The sequence below is a fragment of the Mesocricetus auratus genome, unplaced genomic scaffold, assembly GCF_017639785.1.
Source record: "Mesocricetus auratus isolate SY011 unplaced genomic scaffold, BCM_Maur_2.0 Super-Scaffold_100676, whole genome shotgun sequence".
NCBI lineage: Eukaryota > Metazoa > Chordata > Mammalia > Rodentia > Cricetidae > Mesocricetus > Mesocricetus auratus.
In genome coordinates, this window is record NW_024429266.1 from 158,327,690 (window position 1) to 158,351,647 (window position 23,958).

Here is a 23,958-nt window from a genome sequence, read left to right on the forward strand (position 1 = left end):
AGCCCAGACTAAATTCTATATGCAAAAATAAAGAAACATATCCATCACATTGATAGACAAATTACTTTTATCTTTAAAAATGATGAAAAAGTGTATAACAAATAATTGTATTAAAATAAAATTCTATATGTTTTGCTATCAATAATCTCTATGCCTATTTTATATACCCAGATATCTGGAGTCAGAAAAACAAAACAAAACAAAAACCAAACGAACAAAAAAACAAACAAGTCTCAGCCGGGTGGTGGCACATACCTTTAATGCTAGCTCTTAGGAGTTAGAGACAGGTGGATTTCTGTGAGTTTGAGGCCAGCATGGTCTACAGAGGGAGTTCCAGGACATGCTCCAGAGCTATTGAGAAACCCTCTCTCGAAAAAAACAAAACAATACAAAACAAACAAACAAACAAAAAACAGGTCACAAGGAAATTATTGGTCACCCAGCTCAGCCAAATTGGTGAGTTCCATGTCCTAAGGAGAAACTGTGTCTCGAAATGCAAGGTGGATGGTTCCTGAAGAAAGACATCCAAGATTGACCTCTGATCTCCAAATGCACACATATGCACTAGCATTAGCACACATATGACCAACATATACCTAAACACACACATATACCTTACCTCTCCATATACACCCCTTTCTAAATTTAATATAAATAATAAACCTAAAAACCCAAGACATTTAAGTCACAGGAAACACTAAGAAGTTGTATCAAAGTATGTTACAATCAAACTGCCTAGAGTGGAAATGTGGAAAGGCAGCAAGAGAAAAAAGACACGTTGCACACTGAATCACAGTCACTTGTGTGACACACTGAGCCACAGACACTCATGTAACACACTGGACCACAGACACTCATGTGACACACTGAACCACAGACACTCATGTGACACACTGAACCACAGACACGCGTGTGACACACTGAACCACAGACACTCATGTGACACACTGAACCACAGACACTCATGTGACACACTGAACCACAGACACTCATGTGACACACTGAACCACAGACACTCATGTGACACACTGAACCACAGACACGCGTGTGACACACTGAACCACAGACACTCATGTGACACACTGAACCACAGACACTCATGTGACACACTGAACCACAGACACTCGTGTGACACACTGAACCACAGACACGCGTGTGACACACTGAACCACAGACACGCGTGTGACACACTGAACCACAGACACTCGTGTGACACACTGAACCACAGACACTCATGTGACACACTGAACCACAGACACTCATGTGACACACTGAACCACAGACACTCATGTGACACACTGAACCACAGACACTCATGTGACACACTGAACCACAGACACTCATGTGACACACTGAACCACAGACACTCATGTGACACACTGAACCACAGACACTCATGTGACACACTGAACCACAGACACGCGTGTGACACACTGAACCACAGACACTCGTGTGACACACTGAACCACAGACACTCATGTGACACACTGAACCACAGACACTCATGTGACACACTGAACCACAGACACGCGTGTGACACACTGAACCACAGACACGCGTGTGACACACTGAACCACAGACACTCGTGTGACACACTGAACCACAGACACTCATGTGACACACTGAACCACAGACACTCATGTGACACACTGAACCACAGACACTCATGTGACACACTGAACCACAGACACTCATGTGACACACTGAACCACAGACACTCATGTGACACACTGAACCACAGACACTCATGTGACACACTGAACCACAGACACTGGAGGGACACACTGAACCACAGACACTCGTGTGACACACTGAACCACAGACACTCGTGTGACACACTGAACCACAGACACTCATGTGACACACTGAACCACAGACGACTCAGCAGTGACACAAGTGGAATCCAAACAAATCACTGTCTCCTTAGAAATGAAAAACTGCCAAGGTTCACTTTATATCCTGTGAACTCTCCTTTAAAAACTGAAGACAGACTGGCGGTGGTGGCGCCCGCCTTTTTCCAAGCACTCAGGATGCAGAGGCAGGTGGATCTCTGCCTGGTCTAGAGTGAGTGAGTTCCTGGACAGCCAGGGCTATAGAGAGAAACCTTGTCTCAAACAACAACAACAAAAACCCCAAACAAACAAACAAACAAAAACACTGTAGCTAAGAGAATAAATCACTAACAGATTGTCACACATCAGAGAATGTTACTCAGTGTATTTCAGGAAGAAGAAAGATGGAGTCAGGCAACAGAAATGGAGGCTCCACTGATAAATGTTTTTATAGCATTTTTATATTTTTTGAAGGCGATCAAAAGTTCATACAAAGTATTGATGTCCCCAGCACCTACACAGCAGCCAAAATTGAGGCTTGCTGGAAATCTCCTACACCGACAGGTAGGGGGGGGGGTCTTACACCATTCGTGAGATGTATACTGTAAACTCTAAGCGATTATAAAAATAACAAAATAAAGATTCAGAGCCAATCCAACAAAGGAGGTAAAATGAAATCATAAAACACTCAATAAAAGTCTGGGGAGACTGTAAATCCCTTGCCAGGCATGCACTAAGCCTCAGAAGTCACAGAGAGTCTGGCACAGTTGCCCGTGTAATTCCAGTGCTTGTATGAGATGTTAGGTAGCGTAGCTGGGGACTGAAGGGCAAGCGTGCCTAGCAGATACAGGGTGGTGAATACTGTCTCAGAGAAGGTAGAAGGTGAGCGTCAGTCCCCAAGGCTGTCCTCCGACATAGCATACGTGCTATGGCAGGCATGAGCTGTCTTTCACACACATTCAGATACATGAATCTCACCCCCCCCAATTCGAAAGAAGTCAGAAAAAGTAAAACTAATAGGAGGTGACAGATTTGCACCCAGTCCTGTAATTAATCATAGTATATGCAAACAGAACAAATACCCAGTTTATGAGGCCCGTGAGACGGCTCAGGATAGACTTCGAGTTTTATCCATGACTTATGTAAAAAGGGAGAGAGCAGACCCCAGCCCTGAAAGCCGCCTTCTGACCTCCATATGTGTGCCGTGGCATGTGCAACCCAGCACCTCAGCACACACAATACAAATAAATAAAAGAAAAAGAGCCTGTGCTGCACAGCAAGACTGTCTCAAAACCCAACCAACCACCCCACCCCCCAGGCCCATACCCACACCATACAAGATGGAAGCAAAGCAAACCAAAGTTTGGGCAGGCAGTTCAACCTGGCTGCTACACCTCAACCTGGATCGTCCCCTGCCTCTCAAACCTGTCCCTCAATGAATACATCCCCTGCTATCCCATGGGTAAAGAGAACTGAACCACAGAGAGAGCACTTGGGGTTGAGCTGCCAGCTCTGTTTCCGTGGGGCTCAGGTGGGAGAGGGATGGGCAGGTGGATAGGGACTGGGGCTGCGCTCTGAATTATGGTAAATGCTAAAATGAAGAGGCTTCTCACACCCATCTTTCTCGCTCATTCCACATGGAGCCTCAGCTGCCTTTGAAGCACTGACGGAGTGGAGGTGTGGCCATCAGCTTACCATACAGCTTGAGAAGAAGGGCTGGGGAGGGGTGGCCTGGGGAGGGGTCAGCTGGGGAGGGGTGGGCTGGGGAGGGATGGGCTGGGAAGCAGTTGTCTGGGTTGGAGAGAGGTGGTGGACAAGGGGTGGGTTGGGGAGGGGTGGGCTGCAGAGGGGTGGGCTGCAGAGGGGTGGGTTGGGGAGCAGTGGGCAGGGCTGGGGAGGGGTGAGCTGGGGACAGATGAGCTGGGGAGGGGTGGGTTGGGAAGTGGATCGCAGAGACAGATTACATTCTTTCTCTTTAGTTTGGAAGTGAAAAGGCAGACAAGGCCATATCGGAGTCGTCGGGGAATATTCCATGAACACAAACAAGCCCCTTACCTTGTGTACACAGGCCTTTGCATTCAGGAAAAACAGTTCCACCGTGTTCTTATCCTTTAGAAAGGATATGCTCTCGATGTAGAACCTGAAAGACAGTACAGAAGTTTGTTTCTTTAGGCTTAATTTCCTTCTCTCAGTATGATTTCATTTCCTCAAAGACAACATTAAAAGTCCCTGTGGCTGTGCTTTTGTTTCTCCGTGGCCGCAGCCCGCCACCTCAGCGCTCACATACAAACCTGCAGATGGAATTGCCTACAGAGCGTAACTGTGTGTAGGATGTGAGTTAAAGGGAGACTCAACATGACCCCCCCGAAACACTGTGTGTCTTATTCCCTGCCCCATGTGCTGGGAGGGAGCTCAGAAAGCCTCATGCGTCTTCAGCACAGAAGCCAGGTAAAAGCCCAGAGCCAAAAGCATCAGTGACTGACTGAGCAAGCGGGGCGTATCCAAACCTTAAGGCATGCTGCTGGCCCAGTGGTTCTCAGAGTTGGGGTGGGTGGGGGGCTCCAGGCCCACCTTACACCACCTCATGGTTACAGTTAGGCCCCGTCCCTTCTCTTAGAAAGGAGGAGGAGTTAGTTTCCCTTGGCTGGAAGCCAAGTTCCCCATAGCTATTAATGTTGGTCTTTTCTCATGCAAATTAGGGGCTTCTGGGCCCCAGTCCTCAGGCCCTCTCTAAGATTTTCCTAGTACACTTTGTGAGCCTACAGATCCAAAGTTCCTTTTTGATCAGGGGAGCTCTGACAGCTTTGTGGTGGGAAGGGAGGGAAACTGAGTGTGTTAGCCTGTTTTCACCCCCCCACCTGGCTGAAGCTGGCCAGAGAGGTCTGGCACTCTGTGCTGAGTCTCTGTGGTTTTTGAGTTCTCGGACCTTGTTGTTGAATAATAGTACAGGAGAGACACACACTCTCCTAGGACAGCTCACACAGCTTGCTCTCAAAAAGAACTTGCTCTCAAGCCAGTGAGAATCACAACAACCAGGGCCATGGTAGGGGATGAGTATCCCCAGGCCTGCAAAGTCACAGTGGGACTTGGGCATTCGGTCCTGTTTTCCTTCCTTGTTAATGAAATATGTGAACCATGAATGCAGCTGAAAAGGCTGTAAAAGAATTCATCGCAGAGATGAATCGCAAGGTGTTTGGAAAATGCCATCTCTGTGTGTTAACTTGTCAAGGGAGGCTTCAGCAGGAGAATAAATCTGGGATATTTTTACTTAAAAGGGTTTAGCTCACTGCTAAGTGAGATTAATGAAGGCTGGAGAGACCTGGGTTTTAAGAAGTATGAAGGCAGGAAAGGAAATAAGGGTTATAGGAAAACAGGCTTTTGAGTATGAAAAAATCTAGAACGTCAGTCACCTCTGTTGCTGATTAGGCGTATGGTCTTGAGTAAGTTACTGGGGTCTTTACCAAGGTAGGTATCATGATTGCACTTATAGTTTTGAAGAGTTGAAATTAGATACCAAGTGTAAAATGTTAAAAAAAAATAATCTTAGAATTGCTAAGAAAAGCTCTCCCCTGTTCCTTACTGATTCCCATGTAGCAGTGGTTCTCAACCTTCCTAATGCTGCAACCTTTTAATACAGTTCCAAAAGTTGTGGTGACCCCCCAACCATAAAATTATTTTTGTTGTTAGTTCATAACTGTAATTTGATTACTGTTATGAAATGTAATGTTAATATCTAATACATAGATAGTCTTAGGCACTGCTGTGAAAGGGTCATTTGACCCTCAAAGGGGGTGAGACCCACAGGTTGAGAACCACCACTGTACAGCAAAAATGAAGTCATGTGAGCTGTCTAAACTCGTCCTTGTGTATGAGGCAACACCACTGACACTGTTAGGAGGGCTCTCCTGTGATTGTGAGACAGATAACAAATGATGTGCCCTGTATAATGCCCAGTATAGTGGGAACCCAGTAAATTCTAGCTGTTGAGGCTCAACAAAACCCTACTGTCTTAAGCAGGCTTGAAGGTTGTGATGGATTTTGAACTGTATCTGTAGATCAAGAAGACACAAGATCCTGCTGAGCAAAAGAATAAATCCAGGAGATACAAACAGAGCCTTCTTTGCACAGTGTGATAAGCAGTCTCCAGAATTTGACCTTCACCAAGACAGCATTCATGATATTTTGGGTGTTCTCTCGTTGTTTTAGGTTTTTGTTTTTTGTTTTATTTATCTTGACCACAGCTCTGAGGACCAAGGTGATGAAGTGGCCTAAAAGAGAGACAGTGCTACCCAGGAGAGCCCTCTCATTGTATGAAAAGGGGCAAACTCATCACATACAAAAGGCTTCTTGGAGAGTGGGAGAGGAGGGATAAGAAGGATAAGGAAGCTGAGAGAGGCAAAAAACAGAAACCACAGGAAGTGGGAAGGGATGTGGAGGGGAGAGGAAACAGCAGGGGTTTAGGAGAGTGGCCCCATCATTGTGGTGGTGGATATCAGGGAAGGAGGACCAGAGGCTGGCTGCTGCTGTGGGGCGGAGATGGACAGCTGCCTCTAATCTCATTCAGCCAGCTGGTGGTGACCCTTGGTTTTCTACTCACTTTCTGTTTTTATGTTTGTTTGTTTTGCTTTCAAACTGGGTCTCACTGGACATGGTTGGCATGCAACTTGCTATGTAGATCAGGCTAGCCTCAAACTCACAGAGTTCTGCCTGCCTCTGCCTCTGGAGACTGGGAACAAAGGCTTGCTTATGTCACCACACCAGGCTTCTTTGTATTTTTTTTAAGTCTCTGAGTCTATCTGTGAGGTCAACCCAAGCAGGTTTTCAGTAGGAGACTAAAGGGCAGCATCAGGAACCTGACAGTTGACTGGGCTCCTGCTTGTGAGCTCAGGTGAGCTCAGGGTTCCCATGCATTCTTTGATTTAACAGTCACAATCTTAACAGCTGCTTTCATCCTTTCACAGATGCAGCCATAGAGCTTCAGAGCTCTGCTTGCAGAACAGGCTAGGTTTGACTCGGGTTCCATAGACTCTGCTAAGAATGCTGTTAACCAGATTCTCTTTCTGACCAGTAATGGCAGCCATCTCAGTTATGTTAATAACTGAGTTATATTAATAAACACAGAGAGAAACAAGAGTAGTGAGATCATAATTGTGTTAACATGTATGGACATATGTTTTGTCTATGCTTTCCGAAGAGAAAAGCCAGCACCCGTGACAACAGCTAGCGGGTGATAGATCTTAGACTAAGGTATAAGGTTGAAGGTATCCAGAAAGGAAAAGCTCTCCCAGGGCAGGGATCTCCTAGCCCTGAGTCCCCAGGTCATACCACAATCCCATTTTCCACCCCCAAATTCTACGATTCTATTCCCCTTTACCTTTTAATCTCTCATTCTGTATTCAATATATATCTACTGTCCAAAAATTTAATTTTGTAAATTGTTGAGAGAACAGCAATTTTATTGTCAACAGCAATTTCATTCGTTGTCAACAGATCATCATTCAATCAATCACCAGTGTGCATGAATTTATATATAACTAGAAATTGTTCATTTATCAAACATTGAATACCTGATTGATACCAGACATTGAGAAAGATGATAGGGGAATTAAGGACAATAATGATAGTATTGGTAATGACAATAGCAACGATTTATCTAGAACCGTCTCTGAGCCAGACACTGTGCAAGAATTCTCCATATTATTTTATCTCCATTTTTAGGTTGAAGAGAATTAGAGAAAGTAAATGCCAAATACAAATGTTCAGATCTGTCTATAGAATCGTCGACTGAGTGATGACCAGTTTGACTCAAAAGGTGTTCAACTCTATCCCACCATTCTCATTCAAAGACACTGAAGATGGACAGGCTTTCCTTCAAAGACCAATGCCATAGAGGAAAGGCAGCATATATAGCCACAAGCAACGTGCTTATGATTATGCTTGGATATGGTCACTATGAACTATTTCAGCGAGTACCTCTCCCAGAATAGCATTGTAAATGCAATGGATTTTCCCACTAACAGATTCATAACAACTCTTTCACTCTGTTTAAAATCCAATTCTCATTCAGATTTCTCCTCTGCCTCCATCATTTTTAACTTAAATTCTGTGTCTGAATCAATAGCACTGCATCGATTGGCAGTGGGAAATCACACAGGCAAAGCCAGAAGGCTACTGGATGAATATGAATGAATGAGGCTGAGCAAGGGACTACCCTGGGACGATAGGGAGAACACTCCAATGTATAGGCACGTGACCTATGTTAAACCAGACCAGTCCTTCGCTGTGGAATGTAACACTGGTAAAATGACCTACAGATAAAGGCACCTAAATTACTTGTCCTGTTGGCAGCATCCTAATGCATGCCACCTACTTCTGGTTCCTGCTCTCCATAGTCCCACCGAAACTCTGTCTCTTCTGAGTCTTTGTTAGGTTCATTTTCCTGCAATGAGTTTTCTTTCTGTGTTAGCTGCAATTGGAACCCATTTGCTGGCAACCACGGAATCTAATGAGTGCTAGCAGCAATATAACAATGCTCTTCTACAGACATCACCACACCCCGTAAAACTAGATTCAGTAGGAAGCAAATTCTGAACCCCTCCTGCAAATGAGAAGGTGGAAGAACAGAGATGTAATGTTCCCCTCTCTTGACCACAGAGCTAGGAAGTGGTGGAGCCATGATCCAAACTGAGTTGAATAGACTTCCTAGTTTATGTCCCAAACAAATGTGATGTAATTCTTTCCTATAGTAACCATCACAATGAAATACACTATGAACAGTGTCATGGGAGCTTACAAGAGGGATACAATTAACTTAACTGATTAGTAAGAGGGAGTGTGCTGCCAAAATGAAATCCATCACTTATGTGCCACAGGAGAGGGGCATTTGAGCTGAGTCTTAAAGAATGCATGAGGTCAGCAGGTGACAGTGGCAGGAAGGCCATTCCAGGCACAGGACATATCAACCTGAAAAGTTCTTGTACCAGGCTTTGAGAACTGAAGGACCCACATTGCTGGTGGCCCAGCATCAAATCGATCTGTAGCTCTTCCAGAAGTGAACAGATCCCTCCATACCAGACACTGGGCTCATCTCTGATGCCCGGACCCCTGACTGAATCCTAGTTCCAGAGATCGAGTCCTTATCCTGTTTCTCACTAGCCTCCAACGTTCTTCCCTGGTTAGAGCTTCTGCCCAGGCATGCAGTTACCAGCTCTGTGAATCCACCACCCTGTCAAGGAGATCCTTGTGACATCTTTGGGGTAAGGTCTGTATGAAACATCTTCAGGAACGAAAACTCTCTAGACTCACGGATGAACACAACACCGATTGCTTCAGCCCCTTTCCCAAAAGACAGTGTTTCTCCTCTGTGAGTTTATTATGAGGAATTTCACCAGGATTCTTCCTGTGAATCTGATGGCCAGGCTAAATGTTCAGCTTCAGAACCAATCCAGGTTCTTTGGATAGGTGTCTCTCTGGAGACAAGCCACAAACATGACAAAGGATAATTCCTTGGGAAGAAAATTTGCACAGGGAGCTCTAGGCCTTACTTTACTTGCCCCGCCCCCACATGTTCTCACTCCCTCCTGGTTCACCTAATCACTCATAAGGGATTCTGGAGCATCGTCTCAAAGTCATGGCCTGCCAGTCAGATAGCAAGATGGCCTATGGGAAAGAAGAGCAAGAAGAGCAAGTGGAAAGATGGCTCAGTAGGTAAAGTACAAGCCCTGCAAGCAGGAGGACCTGAGTTCAAACCCTGGCACCCATGTAAAAAGGTCAGGTGTGGTAACACTCATTTCAGACAAGTGTATTCCTGGGGCTTGCTAGCCAGACAGCCTAGCCTACTCAGTGAGCTCCAGGCCATTGTCACTCTGTCTCAAAAACCAAGATGGACATCACCTGAGGAATAACTTCTAAGGCTGACTTCTGACATCCAAATGTGAAGGTGCCGGCACACACACACACACACACACACACACACACGCACACACACACACACACACACACACCAGAATTGTTTGGGTGGGCTTTCTTTTGAATAGTCAGTGACGTTTGGACAGTCACCATTTTTATGTCATGGTATTTATCTGTAGCGGTCAAAGCAATGCTGTGGGGCCAGGTGGATACTTGTCTATATCTCAAAGCCTACATAGGTCTGTCTCCAGAGTTGGGGTCATCAGTCTGTCTTTCAGTGTCTCTCTTCCCTTTCAGATCTCCATGACATCTGACATGGGCCAAACACAGTGGGTAACATATGCTACATGGCATAGAATTCATGCCAGGAGCTCATAAAACATGTAACCTAGGCTGCCCCTGGACTTCCTATGTAGCCTAGGCTGATTCTAAACTGGTTACCCTCTTACTGTCTGAAGGCTGGTTCTCCATGTGAAACCGGATGGGAAAATGCTGCTAAACAAATGGCTGCCCGGTCAACCATGATTTACACTCTCCTCAAGTGAGCACATTCTCTTTCTTAACTAAGGTCTTGGCTGTGCCTGAGTGACAATCTTCTAAAGGGCTAACGTGGGCAAGAATCACTCAATCACTTGTGTTCTGAACAATACTGAGCTGGTGGCTGGCAAGAGGTGGAGCCAGATCAACAGGTCTCACTCTGGTTTCTCTCGGCCACTGTGGGTCAAGCTAAGAACGTACTCGTGGCTGGGGAGGTAGCCCACTCGGCAGAGCGCTTACTGTCTTCTAGCCTCCATTAACAAGCACATACAGGTGTATCCATCTACGCACAGGCACCTGCATATATGAACACACACACACACACACACACACCAGAGACAGACACACAGACACACAGAGACAGACAGACAGACAGAGACAGACACAGACAGGCAGGCAGGCAGATATACACACACACACACACACACACAAACAGACACACACAGATGGATGACAGATAGATGAGAGAGAGAGAGATAAACAGACACACAGATAGATGATAGAGAGACAGAAAGAGAGAGAGAGAGAGAGAGAGACGGACGGACGGACGGACGGACGGACGGACGGATGGAACTCACTGTAGCCTCATGCCTCAGAAGAATCTCATCAGATTCTAATCCACACTCTGAGCAGAGTGATCAACTCCTGCTTACTGCTTTTAATGACCATTCAGCGCAGCCATGGCTCCTTCACTAGCTGAGGCCCAAGCTGTAATTTAAATGCGTATCTTGGTGCCCCATTGCATCACTTTCTCTCAGCTGCTATGCAGTCATAGTGGGGAAGGGAGTCCGGTGTGAGGAAAGCAGTCTTGGAAAATTCCCAAGGGAAGCATTCTTTGCTTCTCCTCTGTGCTTAGGGCCCAAATTGCACCTCCTGGTCCTCCTTCCTGCATTTCCAGACGGGCTAGGGGAGCCAGACGGACATCAACTGAGCCTTTAGGGGCCTGCCCTCCTGATCTTCTCCTCAAAGGAAACTTGAGTTTTTCAAGCTTTCTAGAAGGGCTGGTGACCTTGAGTGACAGTGTGAGGACCTTGCTGTGACCTGCTAGGGACTGAGGTGAGCATCCCTAGGGACTGTTTACAAAGTGCTTCTCTCTTTAAAGCAGGGTGCTGTCAACCTCCTGAGGGCAAACAGAGGCTAAGGTTTTGCAAGGATCTGGGGAGAGGTGCAGGGGAGGCATGCCTGACGGGGAGAGGACAGCTGGGTATGGTGAGTAAGGAGGACAAACGCTGAGCCTCTCCACCCCAAGCATAGGGGACTGGGTCAGACCCAAGCCAGACAGTCTCAACTCTCCCACAGTGAAAGGCCATATATCACCTAGTGGCTGTTTTGCCTACTCAGCACATGGAGACAGACTGTGGTTTAAACCCTACGAATACCTGACATGCATTGCAAGCCTCCATGACTGTACCGATCCAGCAGACCCTTAGGCTAGATTAGCAGTGCCTGCTTTGTTTTCATTGGTGAGCTGCACCAAAAACTACATGGCTGGGAGTGAAAACGTGGGGCAGGAATGGGAATGGAGGGAAAGCCCCACGGGGAGGAATTGAGAGATGTGGAGGGTGAGTTTTGATGATCAGAGCTTGGGGCGGGGGTGGGGGGTGGGAGGGGTTGGGGGGATGAGGGGGTGTAGGCAGCGGTGGATGAAGCCAGACAGACATGCCTCTCAGCATTTTACAGCCAACCAAAGACAGTCTGGCTCCAAATACCAGCTCTTGAGAAACCCTGCATGAAAGAGCAAAGAGCACACATTTAACTCAAAAGGTTTATTATCTTTTCTATTCCTGTGTATGTGTGTGTGGGGGGGGGGAGTGGTGAGGGGTTCTCTCAGGCTACCACAGGTTGTCAGGGTACAAGTCTGTAGACGTGATTCTCTCTCTCCACTTTTGCTTGGGTCCTGGGGGTTAAATTCAGGTCACCAGGCATTTAGGGCTCTCTCTCTCTCTCTCTCTCTCTCTCTCTCTCTCTCTCTCTCTCTCTCTCACACACACACACACACACACACACACACAGAGAGAGAGAGAGAGAGAGAGAGAGAGAGAGAGAGAGAGCACACAGGTATTCATTTGTGGCCTGTTTTCTGTTTTTGTTTTTTTTTTTTTTTTTCTGGCAGCAGTAGGCAGAAACAGCCTGCTATTTGATTAAGGAGCAGAAATGTAAATGTGTAAGAAACTTGAGTCTGGATTGAGAATGAATTGAGGAGATTCTGTGTCTTTCTTGAACTTGAATTAGGATGGTGTTAACTTCACAAATGGAAAACGACACACTGCATGGAAATTCAGAATTGCTCTGGTCACTGACAGGGTCACAGTTGACGTTAAATGACTCACAGCTACTTCCAGGTTCTGGGATGTTCCGAATCCAGAAGGGAAAAGACTCCCTGTCTGCCCTCTGCTGTGCCAGGAGGGAGGAGTCTGTTACTTGGACTTTTAAATCACATTTCTCTTTAAAAAGGTGGTTTTTCCTGTTGCCTTGTTACTGTCACTCACCTCCTCCTCAATGGCTGTGAGATAATTCACATGCCATCTTGTCACTGCCATGGGAGAGCTTCTTTTTATTACTCTTTGCATTTGAATTAAAGAACAAGGTTTGGTCACATAATTTACTATTGTCCATTTCAGAAAGAACTTAAAGAAATGTCAACAATGCATCACTAATGTCATTCTACTCTGAAATTTAACCCCTGCTAATATCTGAAACTCCTTTTTCTTTTTAAATGATTTATTTATTTTAATTTCATGTGCATTGGTGTTTTACCTGCATACATGTCTGTGGGAGGATGCCAGGTACCCTGGAACTGGAGTTTCATACAGTTGCTAGACACCATGTGGGTGTTGGGAATTGAACCGGGTTGTCTGGAAGAGCAGCCAGTGCTCTGAACTAATGAGCCATCTCTCCTGGCCCTGAGAGCCTTTTTCAATGTGTTCAAATATTTTTCAATAGTACTTTCATGGTGCACATTCTATTTTGTGATCCCCTGCCTAGAATTCGCTTGAAGCATCTTTCCACAACAACAAATCTCTCTTCACTGCAGTATAGAAATAAATAACAAATACAGAAATAAAGTTTTGTTCTTTTTAAAAATATTTAGCAGGGTAATGAAGCCCACTGTTGTAGTCATGATGTTCCAGAAAGAAGAACCATTCCTTGTTCTTCTCTATTTTTGAGACAAGGTCTTGCTGTGTGGCCTAGGCTGGCCTTGAACTCAAGATCCTCTTTCTTCAGCCTCCAGAGTGCTGGCATTAGAGGAGGTGTGCTAGCATAGCTGGTCCTTGCTCATCTCATTCCAGGGGCCTGACTTCCAAACTCAGGCCCGAGGAGGGTGGCGAAGGACACAGTATGCAGGAGGCTTTCAAAGGCTCCTTGTTCCCAACAACTCAGACACAATGACAGCCGTTTTCCCTCATGTTTCCTAACAGAATTCTCTTCTAGGCTGAAGAGCATTCAGTACTGAGTCCCCAACAATGCTTTGGGGGGGTTCCACAGGGAGGATGTGAGTAGTCTGGGACAGAGCAAGTATGAGGAGGAAAAGAAGGGAGAGGAAAAAGACCCCCCCACACACACACACACAAAGGAAGGGAGAACCTAAGAGCTATCCAGGGGGTAAGGCTCGTGAAAGGTACTGACTGAGTCCCAGCGGGTGGAACTGGGTGGTACCAACCTGTGCCAGCCCTGCTCCCTCCTCTGAGGGGTTGGGAGCCTTTCCAGCGAGGCCAGGCAAGTCCCTGCCCTCCTGTTTAAATCAAGCTTGTAATAGTTCACTCACTATCAGCTTTTCAAATGTTCACATCTGGGCCGCATTACCAAAAAGGCATATGTTTGCCAAAGACAATTTACAGCTGTAAGATAGCAAGCCCCATCTGGGAGGAGAAATCCCCAGAAGTCTGAGGGAGTTTTCACTCACATTCATAAATTATAGTGGCCCATTCACAAATGGGTCATGTGCATATTTTTTTCTAATTTTATTTTGAAATTTTGAAAATCTGTTTATTTAGTGTGTGTGCACATGCACACACACACGACAGAGGATAATTTGTGGGTGTCCATGATCTCCTCTGACCGCCTGGATCCTTGGGTTTGAACTCGGGCTTGGCGGCAGGCACCTTTACCCGCTGAGCAATCTTGATGACCCTTATGCAAACATTTCATGTGTATCTTGGAGGTTTTGTAAAAGGGAGGTGCAGATGTTTAATGCTGAGTTCATAAAGAAAATGCTGTGTGTCTCCTCTGATTCTTTCCCTCTCTCTCTGTGTCTCCCTGTGTCAGAGCTGCTTCCTGCATCAGGGGACAAGGTAGAGCTTCATTTACTCCGTGCCCAGCTCAGGAGTAAATGTGACAAGTCATGCCCAAACATTTAGTCCATTGCCTACTACAGGGCTTGTTATATTACGGAAAGAGGAAACATCTCAGAGAAAGCATACAGTGTTTCTTTTCTTTCTTTTTTTTGCATAAACTCTAAAACAAAAAAAAGGACACTTTCATATTTGCATAAGGTTTTGTAAAGTCAGCTGACATCTTCTGCTTTCTCCTGTATTCTTACAAGACCTCTTGAAGGCGTCCATTGTCATGTCCAAGTCACTGGAGCATGGGTTACAGTATAGTCCCCCCTGTATTTCACTTATTTCCTGGATCTTTGCAACTCCAGCTTACCTCGGATCCTCCCAGCCTCCTCTCCCCGTCCCCCACCATTCCACTCAGAAGCTCCAGTGAGTCTGTTACAGAGATTGTCTGATTACTCTCTTAAGCCCCACAAGCTCAGTGCTTTGCCCCTGACTCCAAGCTGCCGTCTATTCTCTGCAGACACACAGCTCCCTCCCTACCAGACATGCTCCCACTGCCAAGCCTGCTTACTAACTAGTCTCCTGGCCTGGCATGAACCTCCCTCCCACAGAGATCTGATACCTCCTTGCCTCATCTCCAGGTCTTTGCTGATAACAGCTTCTGTGGTAAGACGTCTTGGACCGTTCTGATTAACACAGCAACCTTGGCTTCACTAATACTCCTGTTCTCCATCCCGAAGGCATTTTCTTTTCCCAGAATCCCTTCCATAAGACACCCTACACATTCACTGCTTTAGTGTCAAATGTCCTCCCAAGGGCTGTGAGAGCAGGGCTCTGTCACTTTCATTTGTCATTGCAGCACCAGTTTCAGCATGGGATTCAGTAACTACCAGACATAGACTAAGGGATGGCTGTCCACTTTCAGATGAAGATGGCAGAGAAGTTTCTTCACACGCGGTTGCTTAGCTCTCCTGAGCAGAAACAATAAATAATGAAGAAAAAGAAGGAAAAGGGAAATGTTTCTTTGAGGCTCAGCATAGTTCCTTCCAGATGGTTCCCCAGACCCTTAAATACTTCTGAAATGTACCAACTTAACAGAAATCCCAAACTTCTCTCAAGGATTTATTAGCATCCATCATAAATACACAATGATTCTCTATTTGGTCAGACATAACCTGCCTCATCATGCAGGTGCCCCGGAGACAAGGTGGATGAGGATTTCCTGAGAACAGCGACTTACAGAAGTTGTGATTCACAGGGGAATAACGGAGAGTGGGACTCAGCAACAGAACCTCTTCCACGACACTAGCAGAACAGGGGACAGGACTGGCGATGAGGTAGAGGCTTTGGCTCTAAAGGGGAGAGCTACTGCGTCCTTTGACACTTTTCCCAATGTGATGACTCGGGCCCCAGTTCTTCCTCTGGAGGAACCGAAACATAGCAGATGCTCTTTCCTCCTTCCAGCTTGCTGTGAGATGCCAGAATTTGCTCCTCCTATCTCTAGTGCCAGCATTTGGGTATTTCCAATTGCTTGAATTAAGAATAACAGTGCTGTGCATCCTTTTTGACTGTGTGCTAACTCATCATCTAGATGATCATATCTGTGTATTAGAACATCACATGACGTCCATGCATGAGGGGCCCTTGTGTTCTGTATTCCAGTATGTTACTGATGTATGTCCATGTGTGAAGGGTCCCTGTACTCTGTACCCCAGCACACCACCTGGCATCCACATATGAGGGGCCCTGTGCTTAGCACATCACCTAGTATCCATGCCTGCGGGGTCCCTATATGTACCACAGCACATTACTTGTGGTACCTTTATAGTGTCCAAAGGTCAAAACAACCAAATAATACCTTTGGTTGCATTTGTGTGACTGTGAGTCCTGTGTGTGTGTGTGTGTGTTTGTGACGTCTCCAATCCCCATCCTCCACCCAGTGCCCAGACAGAGCCTCTCTCTACCTGGGGCTCACTAATCAGGCTAGGTTCGCTGGCCAGCGAACATCAGAACCCACCTGTTTTGGCCTCTTTGGAGTTGGGATTACAAGTGAGCATCATCATACCTGGGCTTTATACACACACACACACACACACACACACACACACACACTTAATTCTAGTTTGACGTACACACACACACATACACATACATACATACATACATACATACATGCATACATGCATACATATATATATTTTAATTCTAGTTTGACTTCCCTGGTTGCATTCTCTAGCCACAACAGGTAACCTGTGTTGGGTTCTTTCCTCAGAGAGGAATGTCACCAGCAATTCTGTGTCAATTGGAGGTGTAAGACCCTCAGAAGAACAGGTAGGTGTGTGTGACAAAGATCATTCACTAGCTGTCCCTGCACTAGGATCCTCCACTCTGTGACCTCAGTGAAGCCCATTCAGGATTCAGAGAGTTCTATCCTGCATTACCATTTCTTTAACCAGAGTAACAACAACTGCTTAATTGGAATAATAAAGGCTATGATGATATCTCTGTCTTGTTGGAAGGATGAATTACATGAATCATTAAAGCCTTGATAAGGGTTTCAAACATGTTAGCAGCTAGGAGAAAGTTAACACCAAGTGGTTACAGGACATTTGAGATAACATGCTAAGTAGGGGCTGATGCCCCAGGAACAAGCCAGCAACTGCTGTGGAATCCCAGGAACCTGCTGGAAAAGATAGCATGGCTTTGTGAAAGATAGCCAGGAAGGGAGGCAGGATCTGTGCTCTGGAATTTTCAGACACTCGCTAGACCACAGCAGCTGTCAAAGAACAGGCACACAAATGTGGTCACAAAATAAATGACACTTGTTAAGATTCTCCAAAGACATAATGCCTTTGCTGAGCTGTGACGTGGCAGAAAATGGCAAGTGTACCCGAAGATTAGCGTGGAAGGAGAGATGCCGATGGTGTTCAGATTTGGACACAGCCAGGAGCAGCACATGTGCTTACAGGAGGCAGGACAGCTGAAGTGTGCAAGGGCAGAGAAACAGAACTTTCCATCCTTAGTAAGATACCAACTGTAAGCCACGAAACCGCCCACCCAGTTTTCCTCTAAGGTGGGAAACCAAAAGGGAGGTGGAGGCTGAGGCTGGTGGAGAGGAAGGTCTCATTCTGTATTGTCTGAGCTTGAAACGCTCACAGTGAGAACTTCATTCCTTACGGACAGGTACCTCATTTGCCTCGAGCCACTTTCCCTTAGCTAGTCTGACTCCGGCTCAACCGCTAACAGGCAGCATCCTCCTTGCTTTTGCTTGTTCCTCCTTTCCTTCCGTTCTGGGTACACAAGCCCTCACCACTGCGTTTCAGTAAAACTCCAGGTTTTCATGATGGCACTTGAGCGCTTCTCTATGCTGTGATTTACACTTCCCCACGTCATCTCTGTGTGTCCTCCTTCTTTGGCACTAATAAACCTTCCGAGGGGTTGGGTGCTCAGCTCAGTGGTGGAGCACAGACCTAGCATGGGCAGGACCCTGGATTCAATCCTCAGCACCATTAAAAATGAACCAACAAAAAATAGAGCTAAGGGCAAGAGAAAGAGTTCAATGCAGATCTCAGAATCAAAAATTTAATTTTATGTGTTTTGCCTGCCCATGTGTCTCTGCCTGGTGCCCACAGAGGCTCTTAACTACTGAGCCATGTCTCCTGCCCCCAGAAAATGGACACCAGCAGGGACAAGACTCCCCTCTCCCACCCCAGGGCCGTGAACAAATTACATGCAAGCCAAGGCCCAACCACTCTCAGTGGTTGATTCATATAAGAAGCACAATTTGAAAAGGGGTAAGACACAAGTATTTTTGTGCTTCTGAATTTTGTGGAGCACATGAAGTAAAGAAACAATAGTGCATGTAAAATTTCATGACTTACTTTGCCTCAACATTATAGGAAGGAGCAGGACAAAAGGGGGGGAAGGGAGGAGGAGGAGAAGGGGAGAACAGGGCAAGAAAAACAAGGAAGAAGGAGGGGAAAGCCGAGCGATGATTGCCCTTTCAGTCTGAGGTAGAGCCAGTGATTGGCTGTTTAGCTTTTCTGATCTTCAGCTTGAACCTCTCCCCCGTACCTGTCTCTGGGTTTTTAATATTTGTGTTACAAGGTGGGGTTCCCAACGTCATAGTATAAAATGAGATGTGTCTTCCTCATTAAAATTAAACTTGGTCTTAGAGTATTCTTCTGTTTGAATTAGCTTAAAATGATTTTTACACTTATCTAGTGTGTGTGTGTGCACGCACGTGTGTGTGTGTGCACGCACGTGTGTGTGTGTGTGTGTGTGTGCGCGGCGCGCGCGCGCGCACGTCTGTGTGTGTCTGCATGTGGATGTCAGGGAACAGCTGTTGGAGTTGGTTTTCTTCTTCCACCGGGGTGGTTCCAGGTATCAAACTTGACAGTAAGTGCCTTTCCTGAATCAGCTTTATGAAAATAGATTCGATTTTGAAAAATCTACCCACAATAAAAATTTATTTGTGAAGCTGTTCATTAGAATTTAGGCAGGGGCAGGGCTACCACAGAAGGAACTTTGGGCTCCATTGGTAGTTATGTATCTTAAGCTAAGGGGAGAAGGTTAGTCTTCAAACATTTTTCTTCTCTTAGATTGGTAGTAGTTAAGGCTCAAATGTTTTTCTGGGCCAGCTCTGAGAAATCCCTGATTTAACTGATGCATTGGCTTCAGTCCCTTCTTAAGGGACTTGCCCAAACAGAGCTTACAGAACATGGCACAGGCTGTGGGAGTTACCCTTGTCTGTCCCTGCAAGAGACAGTTTTGATCTCTGAGCTACTAGGATTCTTTCTCTGGGCATTTGTTTTGCATTGTATCTTCCATTTCAGCTAAGACATGGAATTGCATAAAACTCAATTGTTTCCACATCGCTAGCACACATTATCCCAACATAAAGTGTAACAGCAAATGTTTGCCAGACTTCAGATTCGAAGAATCCTAACAGTTTATTGAATAATAAAGAAAAGAAAAACAGGCTTAAACATTAAAATACATCTCTCGGGTTTTTCAGCCTTACATTTAATCTAAGAATCTTTGGGGAATAAAGCAAGATGATTCCCTCCTTTATCTTCAATGAAAGCAACTCTACACAGTATCTATGGTAACCGAGACCAAGACAGTAGACAATTTCTTTCACATGGTTGTGTTCTCATTGGGGTCTATTCTCTTTTAAATCACTATCTGTGATGACTAGAACTGTTGAAAAATAAAAATAAAGTAAACAAAAAGGATGGGGATGCTGAATGTATGAACACATACCTGACAGCAAAGTGCAGAGTAGCTGGGCCAGGTTTCTTAGGCAAATCATGCTCCAAAACTCTGTGGTCCAGCTGCAGCCAGTTCTCTTGACCCCTGTGAGAAGAAGCAAAGGCAAAGGATGTCATGGAAAGTTCAGGAACACACAGTACTGGTAAAGCTGCCTGGAAACAGCCATGCTCACATACCAGGCAGAGATACCACAGGCTGTAAGGCTAACTCAGCAATTTCTGTCAAACCTATTGAACACATACTTCTGAGCTAGCATTTCCAACTGAAGGAGCTTGTCAAGAGGAACTTGCACATTTGAAAAATGAGCTATATGTAAAATCATTCATTTTGATAGTCTGGTAATATCCCCAAATATTTATAAGGTATTGTTAAAGTAATGATCTAAGTCTATACAGAGAAATAAATGCAGTCATTAAAACAAGCTGGAGAGACTGCTTGCAAAGTTGCTTGGAACTATTTCCTAGATTCAAATCTTAAATTTAGCACTTGGGAAACAGAGGCAGGAAGATCTCTGAGTTTGAGGTCAGCTTGGTCTACAAAACAAGTTCCAGGACAGCCAGAATGGTTACACAGAGAAACACTGTCTTCAAAACCCAACCAACCAGCCAACCAACCAACCAACAAACCAACCAACCAATCCCCTTAAATTAAAAAAAAAAAAGCAAGATTCCCTGGGCATGGTGATGTACCCCTTTAATTTAAGCAATGGGGCTGGAGGCAAGTGGATCTCTATGCATTTGAGGCTACTTCAAATTTGGTCTATATAAGTCTGAGCCAGCTAGGACTATTCAGTGAGACCTTGTCTCAAAATAAACTGAAAATTTTAATAAAGAGAATAACAGTAAGTTCAATATATTATCTATATTGCTTTTTATTTATGGAAATAGAGTCTTGCTGTAGCCAGTCTGCTATACAATGCCTAGCTTGCCCATTTTTAAAATCAATGGGAAACCATACAAACTGCATGCACATACTTAAAGAAAAACTGAGAGAATAAATAAGAAACAGATAATACTTTGGGAGAGTAAGACGCCGAACAACACTAAATTAATCTTTAAATTTATATGAAATATTAAATGAAAGGTTAAATATGACATATTTTAGCTAAGAAATCTTGAAGAAGGTTCCAGTCAAGTACAACACTTCAATTTTCAATGCAGACACAGGTTGGCACTCTCTGGAGCTATTTCTGTGGACATGTGACTTACAGATGTTTAAATATTGATGTGCTCCCGAGCCTCGCCAATTCACAGATATAAACAGTTCTCTCAAGACCTTGACCTCTATGGCTTGATGCTCTGTAGATTGTTTACACGATTTCCAAGGTTCTTCAACCAGCCCATCCATCGTAGAGACTGCCTAAATGTGCTTACACTAAATCCAGTTTCAGAGCCTGCTTCTGGCAGTGGGAAGGGGATGCTGAATTCCAGCAAAATCTGTTACGAGCTAGAAAGCATTTTCCAGCCTATTTTGGTCCTTGAATAAACAATTAAAAGACAAACTCAGGAAATTCCAAACTGCCATTCCATAAGTATATAGAAAAGGGGGCTGGAGAAATGGCTCAGCAGCAGAGTACCCTGGCTGCTCTTGCAGAGGGCCTGTGGTTCAGTTCCCAGCACCCTCACGGCAGCTCTTAACCAACCATCTGTATGTGACTCTAGTCCTGGAGATCTCAGTGCCTTTTCTGTCCTCTGTGGACAGTCTATGCACACAGTACACATGCACACACAAAGGTAAAACAGACATATACACAATATTCTTTAAGAATTAGAAACAAAGCACATAGGAAGTGTGGGTACAAATGGTAACAGTATAAACGATAACAGCTACTCTTTATGGAGCAAATACTTTTTGTCAACTTTTAGGTACCAGGCAGTTCATGTGTCTAGAAATGAGACCAAGCTGGCCTATAGAAGGATTTCTGGCAGTCAGGTCATATAAAAGCCAGCATGATTTGGGATTTGTAAAACAAGTCCCTCCCATCTCCAAGGTAGTCATTCCCCTGGTTTCTGGCAGAATCGACAAGGCTCTCCATTGATGGATATATGGACACACATCAAAGCCCATGCTGGCCTCCAAGTGCCTGAGTCTCTATTCACAGATCCTTGTTATACATTTCAAAGTCCATGCAAGCTAGCGTCCTGGCCCTTCCCTCCCCACAGTACTGTCCTTATAACCCACATGATTTGCCCACTCCTCTTGATCTCCCCCACTGGCCCTCTTCTCTAACAGATAATCCTGGCCATGTCCAGTCTACTTTTACTCTCTTCTTTGGACTCTTCTGGATGCCTCTGGATATTTTCTTCCTCTTACAATAACTCCTTAGCCATTCGATGGAGTGGCCATTTCAGTGCTTTCTTTACTGTGACCCCCTCACATACATCAACCAAGTTGGAAATCTTTATCTATTAAATATAGTAGGAAGATGGTAGGTCTGGGATTTGAATCTAGGGCTCTCAATATGGGTACACAATACCAAGGGATTTCCTACCCTGTATAACAACACTGGGCTCAGTTTCTGTGTATATGTTTTTATAACTACACGTTAAGGATCCTGGGAACTTCCCCAAGAGTTCCTTGGTGGAACACTAGGGAACTTCTTATAATTCGTGATTTTGAAAAAGACAAAACAAAACAAAACAAAAGAAGGCTGAAGTTAAAGGATTCTTGCATTATATTTTGTCATGATTTATGTGATACTTTTTACAGACACTTGGACTTCAAAGCCGTTAACAAGTGTTAAAATATGTGGCACATCAGTTTGAAGTCTATCAAGGTTTCATGGGAGCAGACTAGACTAACTTTGAATCCTTTCCCCTTCTCTGTTCCTCCACCTCCCCTCTTTCCTTTGCATTTCCTCTTCCTTCCCTTTTCTTTTTCATTCTTTTCTTCTGGAGAGGGTCTCCCTTTGCAGCCAGGCTGACATTGCCCATCAATCCTCTTCCCTCATCCTCCTGAGTGAGTGACACATCATCACAAGTGGGTATGTCTTTCATTCTTTCGTTAAAGAGAAGATGTGGCATAATTTAAAATTTGTAACATGTTTTATATGAACTCGCATTAAATATTAGGTAAGAATGAATAAAGCAAGTGGAATATCACATACACAACACATTCCAGTTAGGTTAAACGCTGCCAAAACAGGCTCAAGACACTATTAAACATGGAGGAGCACTTTAATATAGAATTCTGGAAAGATACAGAACAAGTTGTGAATATTGGTTACCTCTTTGGAAGAAACTACAGCCAGAGTGGGGAGGTAACAAAAAAGACTAACGTTAATCATGATAAATACTCGAATTCATGTATATGTATTAGTAAATATTCATATTTCATGCCAGCTTCCATTTCATGATCCTCCTGCAACAGCTTATGATGGGCTGAGATTATAGGCATGTACCACTAATATGCAAATTGCATTTTTAAATTGTTTTTGAAGTCTGTTTATGGTCCTGTTAACAGAATGGAAGTTCTCAAAAAAAATTACCTATGTCTAAATACTAAGATATAATATGGTTCCTTTAATGTTTTTATCTTTCTGTTTTTAAGTATTTTTCATCAATAATGATGATATCAAATTAATTTAAAAAAAACAAGCAAAACAAAAAGATCAAAGACAAGCACTCATAACCACAAGCCACGTTTTCTCCTTGGTCCAGACTCTGTACAGCGGAAGCCCTATTGTGTCAGGCTCACCAAAGTGGACAAGGATCCAAAGCTATCTTGTGTTGGAAAGCCTATTTGTTGTTTCTTCATCAACAAAGGTCACTCAGCCAAGTTTTTCAAAGTGGGTGAACGGATGGTGAAAGAAGGTCCCTGTGGGAAAGGAGGGCTGAGGCTGCCCTCTAGGGGTGGAGGACCACCCTGCACACAGAGCTGGGAAGCCTCAGCCTCCGGATTCCATCCTTCTCTGTCAGGAATTTTCTTTCCTTGGTCAGCATCGCTGCTGCCTTGGTTACATAACTGTGGTCTGTCTTCCCGTGCCTTGGTTACTTAACGGTGGTCTGTCTTCCCATTTCTCTTCTGGTTCCCTGAGCCGAGGTAAGAATGGTTGCTAGTTTCATTGACACTGTCCCTTTCAGCCTTGCCTTCCTCTGTTGAGTTTGCAGTCTCAAGGCTGATGTGGC

The 23,958-nt window shown here is 44.8% G+C and overlaps 1 protein-coding gene across 1 annotated transcript in view; it reads right to left on the reverse strand.

The window, feature by feature from the left end:
• Frmd4b (FERM domain containing 4B) overlaps positions 1-23,958 on the reverse strand; it is a 189,310-nt gene that overhangs the window by 101,609 nt on the left and 63,743 nt on the right. Inside the window, 2 exon segments of the mRNA XM_040737352.1 lie at positions 3,888-3,972; positions 19,823-19,915. Coding sequence (XP_040593286.1) covers positions 3,888-3,972; positions 19,823-19,915 — 178 coding nt within the window.